This window comes from Falco biarmicus, chromosome 5, assembly GCF_023638135.1.
Source record: "Falco biarmicus isolate bFalBia1 chromosome 5, bFalBia1.pri, whole genome shotgun sequence".
In the NCBI taxonomy this organism is placed as follows: domain Eukaryota; kingdom Metazoa; phylum Chordata; class Aves; order Falconiformes; family Falconidae; genus Falco; species Falco biarmicus.
The window spans coordinates 58,261,278-58,278,321 of NC_079292.1; the positions used below are offsets into that span (position 1 = coordinate 58,261,278).

A 17,044-nucleotide genomic window follows, 5' to 3' on the forward strand; every position below is an offset into this window, starting at 1 on the left:
ATGAATACTCATCTTGTCCCACTTGCCTGGTCTGCTCCCCAGGATTACTGTCTGCCTCTTGCCTCTCCTTTGCATTTTGGAAGCACTCAATCTCCGCAAACACTTCAGCAATCTCTTCTTTCAGCTTCTGCAAAAGAAATATGAGGATGAAGGGGATGGAGTGGAAAACAGCAGACGCATACAGAGCAAGTCTTAGTTCTTCCCTCAGTCATAGGAAAAGGACAGGTCAGATGGTCACAACTAGCCAAGGATGTCTATGAAATGGACACTGCTCTAGGGTCACCCTGATGGATTCCAGATGAAAACAATGGGACAGTGGGGCAGAAAGATGTTCCTATATCTGTTGTCAATCAAGACTGGAAAACTAAGCTTAGCCAGCATGGAGAATATCAGAGAACTCAGAATGGTGTTGATTTCAGTTCCTCAAACAATGTCAGATGTGAGGCTCCTTCCATTGTGCCCATTTCCTTCTAGCTTTTACTTTGCATAGCCTTGGTACACGTCCACGAAAGAGGAAGTGGAACCAGTAACTGTGAGGTCAATATGAACCTGAAGTGGCCACATTGTGAAACACGGAGGTTTTAACGTAGCTATCATTGAAATACCATTAAGCAGATGCCTGTCTTTAAGTGGAGAAAGAAAGGAGGAGGAGCAAAAGAAGAGTAATCACTGTCAAATTTTAAATCATCAATTGTAGAATTCAGTTCCCTTTAGGTCCATGACAGACCTTGGCCTTCTTGGCTGGATATTCTGTGTTGCCAAGGAAATGAAGATGTCTATATCTCCTTGCTTCCATCCTGTAGTTATGGCCCTCCTCAGAGCCACAGTGCATCACAGCTCTCTTGCAGGAATCACCCAAATTCTTCCTCATGCAAACCAGAATAAGCAGGGGAGGAAGCATTATTTTATGACAGATCTTGCCTCAACAAGGAGTAAGGATGTGGCCAAAGTATGCACCCAGATAGAGAAACTGAAGCTCTCCAGTATCCCATAATTTAAAAGGGCTTCTGGATTTCTGCTCTGGCCTTCATTCTGTTGTGCCTCATCAGTCTCCAGAGCTGGGAGTGTTCCTTACTAAGCTTTAGTTATTGTGCAAATGTAACAAAGCTGTGACCTTAGCTCCTGAATTTCAAATTATTATCAATTTTGTTATTTTATTCGCTGCTGTCTTTTGGCAGTGCAACTGGGAAGTCTTGACCCAAGCTCTCCCCTCCTCCCTACTCTCCCACCAGACATCCCCCCAACTCATTGTGTTAAAGGGTTTGCTAGATGCTCTCTGTAGAAATCCACCTGGGAAAATGTCTCTAGTTCCAAACACTCTCACCTAAGCTCATCTTGCTCCATTGGACAATGCATACCCCATTGGTTAATGGCTTTGGGATTTAGAGTAGGGGTCTGTGCAGTCTAGTAGCTTTTCTCTGTCCACAGTGGATAAAAAACATGGTATTCCTATTCAAATATCCTGCCTCCTACAGTGCACGTTGCCTATGCTGAAAACTGAAGAGATAAGAACCACACAGGCAAACCACACGCACATACATTCACAACCTGTTTTGCAAGAAGGGACAAGACCCTACTCTGATTTGCAGCAGAGATGGTGACTCTGGAAGCCTAAGAAGTAATAGGTAGTTTTACTTAATCCTTTACTCTACACAAGGAGATATTGCACCTATTCCCCAGGCATCTGGATATCTTTATGTTGTGGGAAAAACAGTGCAAATCCAATGATTCAGTGCAATAAGCTCTCTCAAGTAGGAGACCCCATTCCATGGTGGTGGAGGCAGAACAGAATAGAAAGTGTACAGCACTATGCATGACCACAACATGATATTACTGACTGATTTTGAATCTGTCACTTTCAGACATTTTTGGAGTCTCTGGAGAAATGTTTGGGTCTCCTAAAAGAAAAGGAAAAACAAATTCAACCACAGAAACTTGTGTGGATGGTCCTGCCATCACACACCTCTGAAAGAGACAGGATCCATCATGGAGGACTTGTTAGAGGTCCACAAACCAAACAAAAGTTCAATAAACACAGCGAGATGCAGCAGGTAACTAGGACTGATATGTTATTAGCAGGTAATCAGTAATTAAAAATCATCATAAATGCTGAACCAGATCCCTGCCAGTATGACTTAGTAAAGTCATACTTATTTCCTTAATCCTAAATATGCAATCCCAGCTCATCATTGCTAATGAGCTGACCAACCTTTCTCAAATATCCCATTAGGGTAGTTGATGACTCCTGCAGCAGAGGGTACCACAGGTTGGATGTACCCTGGTAGCAAATACGCCAAGGCCACCTGAAGTTCAGAATTCAAGCTGGATCATGCCAGAGCAAATGTCTCCTGTGCAGAAGCACTTCTGCATGACCTGGACTATTACATGAAAACACTTTTTGATGAAGACAGTTTTGAGAAAGCTAGGGAGACAAGAGGAAGAGGATGGTCCTTACCTTAATGTCCTCCAAAAGCTCCTGTCTGTGCTGCCTGATTGTCTCTATTTCAGCCTCTTCAGCCTCACTCAAGTCAGTTGACCCTGAAAGAACAGAGTTGCCCATGAGAATATTACTGGGGCCAACATATCACAGGAAAAGCTGCCTTAGCCTCTCAGCCCCTATCCTCTCATAGGGTCATGCCACAGCAACTCTGATTTCTGTGTTTCAGCATCTATGTTACCTGCTGTTGCAGCCACTGCACCTCAGCTTTGCCCTGCAAATGTTTCTCAGTCCACAGCAAGCAGCACAGACCCATATAACCCTCCTAGCAGCCAGCCACTGCACTGGTAGCTCTCTGATCTAAGTCTGCAGCAACCCACCCCACCTACTCAATGGTTTTGCTCACTGTAAGCACAATGAAGAGGTCTTACCTCTTTGGCGGTTTTTATGTCTGTCATCTTTATATATGGAAAAGTGGTGATCTAATACTTCATCTACATCCAAACCTCCCATGAAGAGCCACTGGCTTCATGGACTGATCCACCACAGCTAGAGTCAGAAATGGCTTAAGAGACAGAATCAAGGTTTTTCAGGTCCGAGGGCAGGATCCAGGGGGATGAAAGCCTTGCTGAAGAAGAAGCATCTGTGGGTGGCATTGTTCTGTGGACTACAGACAATACAGAAACACAAGCAGGCTTCCTTGTAATGTACAGGAAGTTAAACAGATACCAGCAGAGCCAAAGCGACCACAAAATGATTCATAAAGGACTTAGAAGAATTGGGGTGACAGCACTGCTGCTAAATATAATCCAGGTGAAGCACAACCTCTTCAGCAAGGAGAAAGAGAAGGCTGCAGGCCTAGAGAGGCAAAACAGATGGTGAGCCCCAGGACAAAAATGGGACTCACACAAGGCTGAGAGCACTGGAGCTCCTATAAGGTCACTGCAGAACTTGCAGACAGGGACCTTGCTGCATCTAAACACTGCAAGACAAAGCTTCTCCAGGAAGCCAGGTCAGGTAACTGGATGCCCTGCTCCTTTGTTTCATAAGCCAAAATCCCCTGGGCCTTCTGTCTTCCTGGAAAAAGGGGAAGTGGCACCAGCTGCCTTGGAAATTCTCTTAGTGTGGATCTCACATGCAAAACAACTGCTATAAATATGACTGGGGATAAAAGGGGAAGGAACCAGCCAAGACAGACAGAAGGAAAAGGGGACAACGGGGACAAGGGCATTCATCTCATACTTCTTTCTTGTCACGGCCATAACAGCTCAGAGAAACCTTCCTTCCCTGATCCTAATCTTTCCCTCATCTTCCTGGCTGGTTGTGTTTCCATGTGCTAAGTCTGTCCTATTAATTTTCTGAGGCTGCAGCCTCTCTCCCATCACTTCTCCCCCTCTTTTCAAGCATTGCATTCCCTGAGGAGAGGCTGCTGAGCCTCTGGGAGGAAAGCACTGGGCAAGGAACCAGCACGAAGCCAGGACTGGGAAGGACCCGCATCCCCTCCACACTCTGCAAGCAGCCCTCACTAAGAGCTGAAAGAAGCTGGCTGCTGGAGCTGGTTGAGAGGAAAACCTGTGGCATCCAGCAGCTTGCAGCAGTCAAATCTGTATGAGGGGAAAACAAACAAACAAGTAAGCAAGCAAGAAAACAAACAAAAAGAAACAACAACAACAACAAAAAAACCCATGCAGTGGCTTTGCTGCTTGTTAGGTGGGTGGCTGACTTCCCCTTGAATGTCAGCTCTGTGCCTGTGAGTGGTGCCTGTGTCTTTCAGTTTACTTTATGTCTCCCACCATTCTGATGTCTGCAGGAGATGAGGCCAGCCTCTCAGCCTCCCCAGCTTTATCTCTTTCACCTCTACAGGGGCTGGTAATTGTGGAATCACTGGGGTGATTCCTGCACAAATTACTACTAAGACCCTTTGTCCTCTCTTTCTACAAAAGCTCTGTAGGACATACATGATGAACCTCCTCTTCCCCCACCCCCCAGCAAAGTCTGTAGTGTGGCTGATTGCTTTGCTTCAGTTGTTTTGTGTCTGCTGAAGCAGTCTAAAGCATCTCAAAGAGACATGAAGCTCCCAGAGGACACCATCCCACCCACACGACCCCAACCAAGACTGTAAATAACTTAGTCTCCCTTCCTTCTGAACATCTGAAAACCCCAGCTCCCAAGTGATTTACCTGTCCAGTTTGTCAGAACAAGAAAAGTGTGGGAAGGACTGCGTGTGTGGGGAGGACTGCATGTGTGGGGAGGACTGCGTGTGTGGGGAGGGCAGGGGAGAAAAAGCATATGAATCATGGAGAAGGGGAGGGAATCAAGGGATAAAAGAACAGGTAAGAGTGACATAGTAAGGAGAAAAATTAAGGGATCAAACTTTTAGAGCAATTTAGACTGAGCTGCAGGGAGGGTCCTTGGAAGGTCTCCTAAGTTTTCCTAAACAGCTTAAGTCCCTGATTGCCTTGGCAAATAATTCCAAGGTCAGTGCCTGCACATTACTCCACTTCCCAAACAGAAGGCCTAATGGTCTGCTAAAGGCTGTTTTGAGGCCTTTCATCAATGTTACAGCACACACTGGGGTCTACAGTTAGGGGAAGTGAACCCAAAAGTCTTGTTTGGGGAACTGTCCACAGAAAGGCAGCACAGACAGCAGAGGCAGCTGGGCAAGCAGCAGATGAGATAATTAGAGTAGGCTGCTTTGCCTTTCCTTCCCTCTCCATGTTGAGAACAAGCTGAACCAGCAGGAGAAGGACACTCCAAGTGAAGAGCCGCCTGGCTCGCTCCAGACACTTGGAATGGCAGAGGGACTTCATCCCTGCACCAGGGACTGAGGAATGGCTTCAGCTTCTTCAAAGTCCTCAGTATAATCAAGTTCCACTTCCCTCTAGGGCTAGGTCAGACACAGATGAAGCATAGCCCTAGTCAGGGTTCTCTGCATAGGGGGAAATTTCACCCCGATGAAGAACATGCCATGAAAACACCCACAGGTTTCAGGGGGATGCCTGTCAGCCAAACCAACGCTGAAGTCTTCCAGTTCAGACACAAGGCATAAAAAACTGGCTGGCGTCCTCTCCAGAGAGGACATGAAGTTCCTGCTTGATGTTTATTTTCAGAGAGAAAATGTTGAAAGGGAAGCACATCAGCATCGCATTTGTAGGGCTTACACTTGCTCTTGAAGTTCTTTTCCCACTCTCAGGGCAGACACAGATAGAAAGACCTGCCAGTTCTTCATGAATTGCCCAGGCTTGTATTTTCAGTGCTGTCACCCAAAACAGAACACAGACTTCAATTTCAGTTGTGGTGACTTATGCCCTCAGCCTCTCCACCTGGAGGCCAGGTCAAAGTTACCCAAAAGTCTGGGTGCAGTGGCCAGCAGAGTACTGTGTTTGCTTTTCCCATTTCCCATCACAACGGGCTGTGCAGAGCTGCACAGGTGCTAAGTGAAGCTTTCAACGCCAAGCAGAAGTATACAAATAAGAAGATACTTTGGAGCACAGAGGTAAGTGGGAAGTGACTGCCCAGGAAAGCTGGAAGGATGGACTGCAAAAACAGTAGGGCAAGGTTATGAAGAAGGACTGCATCTGTGGCACTGTGACAGATCATCCACGTGTTACCCGCCCACAGTACAACAGCAGAGGTTCATCTGGCCCATTTGCAAGGCAATGTAGGGTTGTGAGTGTGCCTGCTAAAAGGTCTGGGCACCTCCACCCATGGCAACACACAAGCAGAGAAGCCTGATGGGCAACTTCTGCCTGGATGAGGCTGTCTGGTGGAAGAATTTCACCTGAAATCCTTTTCTTTTTTTATATGGCTGCTGTGCCATCTCCAGCACAGAGCACCACCTCCCTAGCCAGGTACCAGGCTGGTACTAGTTCCTCAATTCTTTTCAGCCCAATCTGTCTCTGTCATGTAGCCACTCCACAGTTCTCTTCCAGCTCGTGTCAGAAGAAGTTCAACATGGACCTCACACAGGTTTAATTTGCACATTCCAGCTACGAGGGGAAAGGTGTGAAGAAGTATATATGTCACCTTCTGGTCCCCTTATCCCATATGACAACTTAAAGTAATCAGGTTTGCATGTTACACACACACACATGTTACACACACACACGCACAGCCCTGACACAGGTCTCATCTGCATGCAGCTGTGGCAGAGAGGTGCCTGCCAGGACCATTGCATCTCCAGGTAGGAGTGGCTCCCAGAAAATCTGTATGTGCACCTCTGACCTTCAAGAAAATCATGTCACAACCAAGCAACTTTGAACTCATCCGGTGCTCTAAAGCTCACGGGGAAACTGCATCTGGCGGCAACCTTTGCTCCCAAGGTAGACCAGCGTCAAACAAGACCACTTTCCCACATAGCTGTGTAGTAACAGGTTGGGGCTGAGCAAAGACATCAGTTAGAACCAGAACATCTCTTCAGGCATTGCTTGCCTCCAAGCTCTGCCTCTAGCCAAAGCTGAGCAAACTTGCATTGTTCCTGAGCAGGACCTCTTTGTGCTGTTGCAGTGCATAACTTTTAAAACATAATTAACTCCGTAACACATAACTTGAGTGAATGACTGTGTCAGACCATCAGTTCTAAGAGCCTCAGTTTCTGTGGAAGGCACACTACAAGGCTACCTGCCTCATCCCATGCAGCTTGTCCTGCAGAAGCTTTGCCCACAGCTGCTTTAAGGTCTGGGTGATCTGAAAAGACCTATCTTCACCAACATTCATAGCCAGAGGCTGACAAGAGCTCAGCTGACATACATGCCACCAATTTCCCTGACAAGCAAGGCTGGTATGTGGTTTGAGCATGCCCTTTCCTTGGCTACCCACCTAGGAGCTAAAAGGTGCAGAACAGTTGAAACTTGGCATTGTTCTTTCCCTTCACTCTGTGCTTCATTTCCTATACGCAGAAGCTTGTGAAGACAGTCAGACACAGCAGGGCCATTGCATGATGATCCCTTTTCTTCCTGGCCCTTGTTCAGCCTATTCCCGTTCAGCTCTCCCTATCTGCTGCCTTTGCACAGACACACACTTCCTCAGCCAGAGGCTAGAAACATTCAGTCTGGCAGTGTGCCTTTCCCTGCTGAATCCCAACTACTTTTTCCATCACCTGCCAAAGTAGTAAATAAAACCTGAGATTTCTCTCAGCTCCTCAGATGTGGCTTATCTGCCCCCACCCACATCTGCCTTTTGCAATTATTTCAGGATCAGGCAGGCCTACCTGCATGTCACTTGGAGTTTGCAGGACCCTAATACAGTAATTTACCTTTAACATGGACATAAAAAAGAGAGGCCCCAGTACCAAAAACCTTGCAAGCATATTGCACTGGGATACCCAGCTGCATGAGAGGCGCTGCAAAGTCAAGCCGGCTCCTGGGGGCTGTATGGAAACACCACTAAGGAGCTTGCAAGCCATGCCAGAGTTGCATGAAGAGAAGCCAAAGCCTATAGGTGCTCATCCCACGTGTCACATATACTCCTGATACTCCCGAGGCAGTCCCCAGCTCAGCTTAGGATCACCAGCACAAGGGATCACAGCAGCAGACATTCTCAGCACAAAGACCTTTCAGATCAGTGGGAAAATGTCTCCCAATGTGAAAGGAGTGGCTTACGGGAGAGCAAGCAAAAAGAAACCCATGCCTAATGCTGAAGGCTGACAAGCGATTAACTGCACCACCAGGGATCTTTCACCATCTCATTCCTGCAGCCACCAGCCGCAGCATCCACACTAGCTGCTGGGATCTCATGGTGTGCTCTGCCCTGTCAAACTGAGCGCACAGCCCTCACAGAAAACAAGGCAAAAGATGGTCAAGGCTTACCAGCAGGACAAAAGTCCATCCTGAAGAGTGCAATACTTTTCAACAAAAGTGTTGTTCCTCCTTGCCTTCTTCTGCTCATTCAGATCCTTCACAGAACTGAAACAACTTGGAGCCAGTGACCAAGACTGTAGCAGCATTAGGGGGGGCGGGTTGCCCCGTGACTCCGCCCTTCCTCACCTCGTCCCTCGACCACATCTCTTGAGCTTGCATCAGTGAAGGAAACTGTATATGCATACCGCTGTGAGCTAACAGGGGCTTCTTGGCTACTTCTGAAATGCAAATCCACAAGTGCATTTCCGTCCCTGCAGCTTTTGGGGGAATCTCTGAGCACATACCTCTGTTTGAGGGAGCAGTTTGAAATGAGCAGTGAGAGGCTGGTAGTACTCTGGGTTTTTGTTTGAGGTACTCGGTGGTGGAGGGGGAGAGGAACTTCTTTATTCAGAAACCCCATCTGTTTCGGGAAGTGGTTTCATTTTAAAGGAAAGATTCTTCCTGTGTTAATTCTGCAGCAGGTGGTGGAGGGATGAATGCTCCAAAATTGAAGGATTGTTATTGGAGGGGAGAAGAGGGTCTTTTTCTTTTCTTCCCTCCCACACTGCCCACTAAGTGGCTTGTACTTTCAGTCTTGTTCCTTTTTTTTCCAGTAACAAACTCTTTTTCTTGAAAAGCCTTGTAAGGATGGAGTAAACTGAGGAGGAATGGAGTCATTTCTCAGCTGGTGGGGGAGCTGGCATTAGCAGGACAGTTTTGAAGGGACTTCTGCTGCTCTGTCCACTTGCAAGGCAGAGGAATGCTCTTCCTCCATCCCCTGCACACAGCCCCAGAAGGCTGTACACTTCCCCTTGACTTGTATTGAGTTGCCATGTGATTTATGTGGTAGATCTCTGATGTAGGCAATATGGGAAAAAAGAAGCATGCAGGAGAGCACCATGTCAGATTGAATAAATAGGTCAAGCTAAAATTCAAACCAGGTGTGATGCCCAAACAGGGCTTGTGCCTCCTCTAGCAGGACTGAAACTGTAGACAAATGGCTCGTCTCCATGCACAAACACTTACCTCTGAAGCACTCTATATCCTTACCTCCTGACCTGTTGCTGTCCTTACACAGAAGGCCTTGAGCAGGACAGCAAAACAGGTCCAGGCTTCTGCCTACCATCTTTCAATGACATCTTTCCATGACACCACAAGGTAGAGTTTGCAAGAGCATTGCATGTGTAGGAAAAAAAAAAAAGACTCTCAGACTTGGTATGCAGTGGGAGCTAGCATCTATGTACACTTGCCACCATTTAGAACAGGTTGAACATCCTTGACTCAGTAGGAAAGGAAGAGCTATTACCTTCCCACATTCCCATTAGCTGAGTCTGGACTGAGATCCTCTGGAGGGAGTAACTGGCCTTTTAAAAGGTTTGATGCAAAAGGTAGGATCTGCCTGAACAGTCTGGCTAAAGTCCATTGATCTAGGGCCATTCACCCTCACAATGAAAGACACAGATTGCCCTCCTTTCCTATCAGCCTCTTCCATTTGCTCTAACCTGTGGTTATGCTATAGGTTCAGTGCTGTTACTGAAGATGACAAGCACTCTAATGAACCCCCAGTGAAGAGTGGGAGATATCCCAACCTTAAAGATGTCAAGGGGTAGCAGAAATCCAGAATGAATGCACACAGGCAGTGTAGGCAGGGTTAAAAATAACCTACAATCTTTAGGAAGAGTCAGTGGTAAACATTTAGCACCTGCTTTCCATTGTTAGTGTCAATATTTTCAAAGAACCAGCTAGGAGCTTATTTGGGAGGGGTAAAAGGAAGAAGGGAGCAAACTTTATTAATGCAACCTGCTTTCAAACCGTTACACCCATGTCTGCCCTGACCCTCATTATATCCAATGTCCATGCTTAAAATTTATCAGAATCTGCCTTTGGGTCACAAATTGCCAAAAGCCCACCCCTTGTAAACTCAATTTCTGTCTTGAGGTTCTGGGCCACATCAGAGGAGAATTCACTGCACCACAGTCTGGCCCAGTGTCCCCAGTTCCTGTACTGGGGCTGGGTCCAGTGTATCACCTCCAGTCCTTCCATCATTGTTTTCTACAAAAAAAATTGTTTCAGCAATATTGCAGATGACATCAAGCAGACAGGCCAGCCTAAAACACTTCCTTGAAAGACCTGATCTTGCCTGCCTCAAAGGTAGGTGACATATATATAGACAGCTTCATCAGGGCTGTTCTTGTTCTTGTTTATGTGTCTGTGGCCAGGTCAAACCACAAACACCCTGCAAACACCAAAATGGATGCCTCTGTGCACTGCAGAAGCACTCTTAGTCACTCCAAAACAGAGAGCAATGGAAAATCTGTACCTGTGTCTCTAATCCATACTTGCTTCATTTCTCAACTCCTTGATGCTTCCTTCTTCTCACAGCTTTTCCTGCCTGTCTGTTGGAAACCCTGACTGCCCTGTTTTGAGACCTTACTTACTAATTCAGTTCAATGATCACTTCCACTACTTTTATTCTCCTGGTTCTGGTAGCCTTGCTTTTAACAGTGGTTGGCCTTGATGCACTTTAAATGCTTTCATTTCTTTCAGCCAGAGGTGTCTGAATGGGAAATGTACCACTAAAAAACTGCGTAAGTCTATTTCATGTAAAAATGAAGCACCTGTTTCATGTGAAAATGTTTTCTTATGAGGGTACACAAGAAGTGAAACAGGATCATGCAACTAAACTAAGCCCAGAGCATCTCCCGTTCTTTCCCAAGTGCGGGGTAAGTATGTGTCCCTCTCCAGGTACATAGTCCCCCATTCATTCACATGGTGCACAAACTAGTTTGGTCCCAGGCTTGCCCTGGGGAAAAACAACCAGTTCCTCTCTTGAGGAAACCTAGAACCAGGTGGAAGCTGAGTTTTCTTGATCATCCCAGACACATAATATGGATCTGTAGTGAACTCATGTGGATACCTACACTACCCCAGCGAGCAATGTGTCCAAAAATGCCCTTAAGGTAAGTAATGTGTGTTCTGCGGTCATGGCGTGAAAGGGCTACAACACAACCCTCCCATGATTTCAAGAGAAAAAGGCAGCAGAGAACCAAAGGGAAAAGCAAAGACAGAGAGAATGAGGAAGAACAAGGGAGAATGAGAGTAAGGAAGGAAGGAGAGGAAGAAAGCAGGAAACCTAACAAGCATGAAAGCACACCAGCAAGAACACATAAATATTAATTATGCCTCAGGGGCATAGAAACATCCAATGGATCCTAGGGCAGGTGAGATTTAAATGCTCTACAGTGTGGTCAGAGCTAGTCCATAGCCAGCAGCTCAGAGTACATGGATTCTCCCACTGGTGCTATCAACAAGGCCAATGTAGATACAGCCTAGCTCAAATACAGACTAAGAAAACAGAATTTGACATGCAGCAAAAATTTACTTAAGCTGAAAGATACCCACATCCAAGGGATTCACTCTTACACTGGGCACTGATTCTGGCATCTTCCTTCTTCCAGAGAAAGCTGTAACCTATACATTAAAAAAAACCCAACTATGATGACTGCAGCAACATCTGGGAAAAGATCAATGTGGATGAGATCAAGGAATGCACTCCTTGGAAAAGCAGGATATTGGAGAAAGAACCAAACAACATTTTTCAGGTGACAGAGATTCAACAAGGCAAGGAGTGGAGCTGGAAATGGACGCTCCTTGCTCCAAGACATACCTGGCTCAGAGGTGCAAATGAAGTTCTCTTAACTGTGCAAGAAGAGATGTCAAGGGCATGAGAGGGGGTGTTGAGGAGCCTGCATAATATCAGGGTAAGTGAAGGGGACTGGGCCAGGTCAGATATGTCTTGGGTTGGATTAAGGTGGGATTTGGCTCTTTTGGTCCCCTCCTATCACTCACGTTCACATCCACCACCCCACAGGTAATACAGTCCTTCTCCTGTGCCTCCAGAGCTGGCTGTTAGGAGCAGGGACAGGAAGAGCCAGATCCCTGGAAATCAGCGCTTCTGATACAGGACTGGGGTTAGATCCAGTGATTGCTTCTGCCAGTGCACATCCTTCCCAGCTGCGGTTCTCCCAGGCTGGGGCTGTGCAGGCAAGAGGTGGCAGCATGTGTAATGGGGGCCTCCAGGCTAGTCCAGCACTTCTCACCTCATCAGGCACGGGCAGGTTAGGCAGACTGCTGCAGATCAGTACTCCAGGCTGTTCCTTGTGCCTCCTATGCCACGAGCCATTTTTTCTCCCAGGATGCTCCCTGACTGTACACAGAGACTTAAAATGCAGTTGGAAATACCTGTTGTTCTGGTGGTCACAAAGGAAAATATCAAACCAACAGTGTGGGTGCACTTTCTTGCTACCTCGTATACTCTTCAAATGATTGTGCAATTAAAAAGGAAATACAAATATTTCCTACTATTTTCAAGCAAATAAAGACCGTGACAATGTACTATATATCTTTCTGTGCTGAACATGTCAACTGTATTCCCACGACTATCCACACAGAGACAAAGTACACATCTGTACAAATTCAATAGCCCCTTCAGGAAGTTTAGCTTGCCATTCAGGTTGGGCTTAGGGATTGCAGTATGTCAGGAGATAGTGTAGCACTTTTTACACAGTATTGTGGGAATTATGAACTGCACAGGCAGTATTTTGATGCAAAGTAAAACAGCACTGGAGCAAAGACAATAACAGGATTTTTCATAGAACAACTGGAATAAAATAATCCTTGTTCAGTGTAAGGAGCAACACAGTGACAGCCTGAGCAGTAGCTCAGGATGTAAATGTGCGGACAGTTAAGTAAAGCTACTAGTGCAGAGTACCTGGAATAGCTTGCCCTCAACTGCTTTTACTAATTCAAGGCACTGGATCTATTTTAAAGGTAGAAAGATGGTGATTATAAAAGGCCACAGGAAAAAAAACAATCTACCCTTTTCTAAGATTACAGGAGGATCACTTAGAGTCTGATAAACTTGAATGAAGAGCCAGAGGGATTTTTTTGTTGGACTCTGAAGGGCAGCAAGACTGAAGCTTTATGCCTTTAAAAAAAAACAACAACAAAACGGTAGAGGTCAAGCAAAAGATTTTACTTCGGTAGTTCAGGAAATACTAGTCTTGCAAAACAGAGTAGCTATAGTTTTCCTTAGTACTCTAAACAGCTCCTTTCACTTCCTTGATGCAGCCTTCCCAGAAGATATCATAGCTTACCAGTAAAGATATATATTAGATCTGGTTTTATAAAACATAGTATATCTAACATCTGATAATGTATGAAGAGTGCTAGCAGGCCGGGGAGTCAAGTCAAGTAGTTGACACTCAAGAATTTACACGTAATCTCTAGCCCCTGTTACCTCCCCTCTACAACAGGCAGGTGAAAAATATTGTTGAACTATCTGGGCACCTCGTGGGAAAGGATGCACAGTCAGATATTGATCTGTACTTATCACCGTTAAGTAACAGAGTGGAATCAGCAAGATGGGGGTTGTCACTGGCTGAGAATAAAATGTCTGTAAGAATGGAAACCCATATCAGAATCACTGGGAACTTGCAAAAGTTCAGAGAACCAGATAAGACCAAGCCATAAAAACCCAGTATGATTTAGAGTCTGTGAACAACTTCTCACTGAGGGAAGTGCAAGTGCGAAACAGCCATCACAAAGAACCTGATGCCCAAAGGTCTGTTCCATGGTATTTTGCTTACCCAGGTACAGATGAAGAAGAGGTGGAGGTGAACCTCTCTCAGTGCTCCAGGTCGGAGGATGGCAGTGGCCCTGCTATTTTGCCCTAAACTGGGAAGGCTGAGAACAGTCACACTTTGCAAATAGAGGAGTTTCCATAACATAATGCACCAGGAACGGACCACCTGTCCCTGACTGCAGCAGGACTGGTCTCCAGTAAAGGCCCCGATTAAGACAGGTCCAAGACTCGGTAAACCCCATTTGCAAGTTAGTTGCTTATGAGTTACATTGTACATGTCAGTAGCTTGTGTTCAGTGAGGCTGGATTAGAAACCTTTTTTCCTAAACTTTTGGTTGACAGGGTAAACTTAGGCTAGAGAAGCCCTTGGTATGGCTGTGTTGGAAAACAGACCCTGTATGAAGCATCTCCACAACATCTCTAACAGGGACTGCAAAACATCATGGCCTGAGCTGCATTGCCCCACTTCAGTTACAACCTGAGCTTTGAATTCAGGGCAGGCTTTCCAAACCAGCCTGGCAGTCAGTGAGAAACCACAGCAGTGAGGGGAGAGGGGGGCAGCAACCATCAGGGGGTGGGAGTTTTGGAGAAACAGCAAAGCAAGAACTAAAAGCGGGAGGCAGGTGGTATGCGTGAATGGGGAAGTGGGAAGACGCAAAAGAGGAATATAGCAAGTAGGGACAGTTTGCAGCCCAGCCAGGCTGAAGTAAATTATTCTTTTTCCTGCCCAGCACACACAGAAGAGGTCTCACAGCCACTCGGGATTGCGTGAATGATAGCTTACAGAAAATAAATCCTATTAGGGCCCAGGGTAATAAGAATACCCACTTGGCTGTGCCGTGTGTGTGCAAAAAAATGAGCCTTGTGTTCCCCCAGGAAATGAAGGATTGTTCCTGCTACTCTATGCTGAAGGACAAGCCTCATGCTCAGCTCCTGCCCTCCTGTGCAGGGCTGTGAAGTGCAAACATCATTTCTGCAAGAGCCCCCTCACCTTTTTCCCACCCTCCCTAAGGGATCAGAAACCCACAGAAAGAGAGGGGGAGATGGAGTGGTTCTCGCTGCTTTGGATCCTTGTGGGGGGAAAAATGGTATCATGCATTTCCTCCCTTGCCTGCCATCTCTCATGGGTGCCATGCAAAACCAGCACAGATGGGTCACTCAGAGATGACCCAGCCCAGGGCCCTGGAAGTCTCTCACAGCAAAACTGTCTCGCTGAGCAATTCTTTTCCATCAGCATCTTCCTCAAACTCAGCAAAGGGAACAAGAGACCCCAGATGGGTGCTTGCCTTCCCTCAGCCTTGCTGCACATGCAGGAGGAAATTCATGCCAAGAGCACCTCTTGGTGGTGTGAGAGGACATCAAAGCAGCAACAGATCTTTATGTGCTCAGTTAAGGGTTATGGGTCAGTTTCCTGTAGTTGCTTTCCCGTTACTGCAGTATGTAACAACCGAGAGGTTTTAATGTAGCAGGCGCCAGCTGTTCTCAGAGTGATTACAATATATGTGTTATGTGAACGCAATATCCCATTTTTAATAATTTAAATATGATGGAAAAAACCACCCTAAAGCGTTTGTGTAGATCCTTATCATCACTTTACAGAGGCGCGGGTGGAGGAGGGGTGTTTATAGATTCACAGCACAGATCTCTGACTCAGATGGGAACTGACCATCCATAGCAGCAGCAGGCAATTATCTTCCAAAAGCAATTTGCCCAGAAGTGGGTTGGAGATATATCTTCTTGCCAGGGCTTCCACAGCTCATTGTTGGCTGTACAGAACTACAGTGTCTTTGACATGGGGCTCACTGGGACATGAGGTCTTCACAACAGTCCCTCCTCCCTGATCAATTTTAACCTGTTTTCTTCCCCAGTCCCTTCCATGCTGCCGGTCCCCCAAGCCCATAAGCCATACTACAAGGACAAAAGTGCACACTGGCATTCAGCAGGTCCTTGTTTGTCCCTGCCACCAGGTCCTGCTGTGGCACCAACCAGTTTTCCATCTAGTCTCCCTTAGACTGAATCCCATCCCTAGCCTCATTATCCTCACATGACTGTTACTGTCCCAGGTGAGACTCAATGTATTCTCCAGCTCTCCACAGCTCTTTTCCTTTCAGTCCCCATGTTTTCTACCCCAGGGTGTCCACTCTGTTTTTCTCACCCTGCTTCTCCCCAGGCACATAAGGGTTATTGGAAAGACCTGGTAAAAATGGAAATGTTCCTTTGGAGAAGTTGATTCCAAATGCCATTTCAACAGTGACCAGAAAGCGGTTAATTTCCTGCTTCATTGTCCCAGTCTGCCTGCCCAACCTAGAGCTCCCTGAATCCCTAAGGACTCCACCAGCACCAGCTCCCTGGGCCCTCACTTTCACCCAGATGTCTCCCACAGAGTCCTCTCAATGTGTCTGATTGCCCAGGAAGCTGCAGTGCTTTTTCTCCATCCACCAGTAGCACTCTCTAGAGCCAGATATACCTGCCTTCTCTTCTGACTGAATCCCTGTCTCCTGGCACACCATATTCTGCACCTGCCTGCCCTTTCCAGCTCCTCCCTGTAACAGCCTTTGTGACTCTCTCTTCTGTCCTCCTCTGACCTGTACTCCTATGGCCTGTTCCTGCTCTTGCCTGCAGAGGAGTCAGTGGGTTTCCTTTCTCCCGCTTCCCTACCACCCACAGAGGGAACACCTAGTACAGCTGGTCGCTTAGTGCTTCTGACATAGCCTCAGGACTTGGAAACGTTCCACAGTTGAGGGTTTCTGGGTCACGGCCAGCACTGAGTGATGGATGGGAGAGCTCTTCTCCCAAGCAGGTCAGTTGCAGCAGCCTCCCATGGCTGCAGCAGCACAACAGTCACCAACCTTTGGAGAAACGCTTTCCCTCAGACTTCCCTCCTTCAGGAACAACCCAGCTGAAACCCCACTGTTCTTGGTCTAACTGGCCTTCTGACAAAGCCTGGAAATTCTAATTAATTCTGCATCACCACATCCCTCCTTCTATAAAATGCATCTCCTGCTCATCCACTCATCAGTTCAGGCTGGAGCACACAGTTGTGCACACATAATGCACTTTTTCAGGCTTAGTGTTGCATGGGAGGAGAAGGAAGGAAGAGGAGGCAGACCCTCATTTCAAGAAGAAA

At 46.7% G+C, this 17,044-nt stretch overlaps 1 protein-coding gene across 3 annotated transcripts in view; it reads right to left on the reverse strand.

The window, feature by feature from the left end:
- The window catches only part of CYTH4 (cytohesin 4), a 35,538-nt gene extending 27,007 nt beyond the window's left edge, over nucleotides 1–8,531 (reverse strand). For 2 of the 3 annotated variants that reach the window (XR_008822147.1, XM_056340899.1), the window contains exons 1-3: nucleotides 8,245–8,278; nucleotides 2,456–2,538; nucleotides 27–127 (exon numbers count right to left, since the gene is read on the reverse strand). Coding sequence is in view for 1 of the 3 variants with exons in the window: in XM_056340899.1 (XP_056196874.1) it covers nucleotides 27–127; nucleotides 2,456–2,538; nucleotides 8,245–8,263 (203 nt within the window). In the remaining 2 variants the exon portion in view is untranslated. Of the gene's footprint in view, nucleotides 1–26; nucleotides 128–2,455; nucleotides 2,539–8,244 lie in introns of all 3 variants that reach the window. The other variant, XR_008822148.1, reaches the window with a different exon arrangement.
- Nucleotides 8,532–17,044: the final 8,513 nt, after the last annotated feature.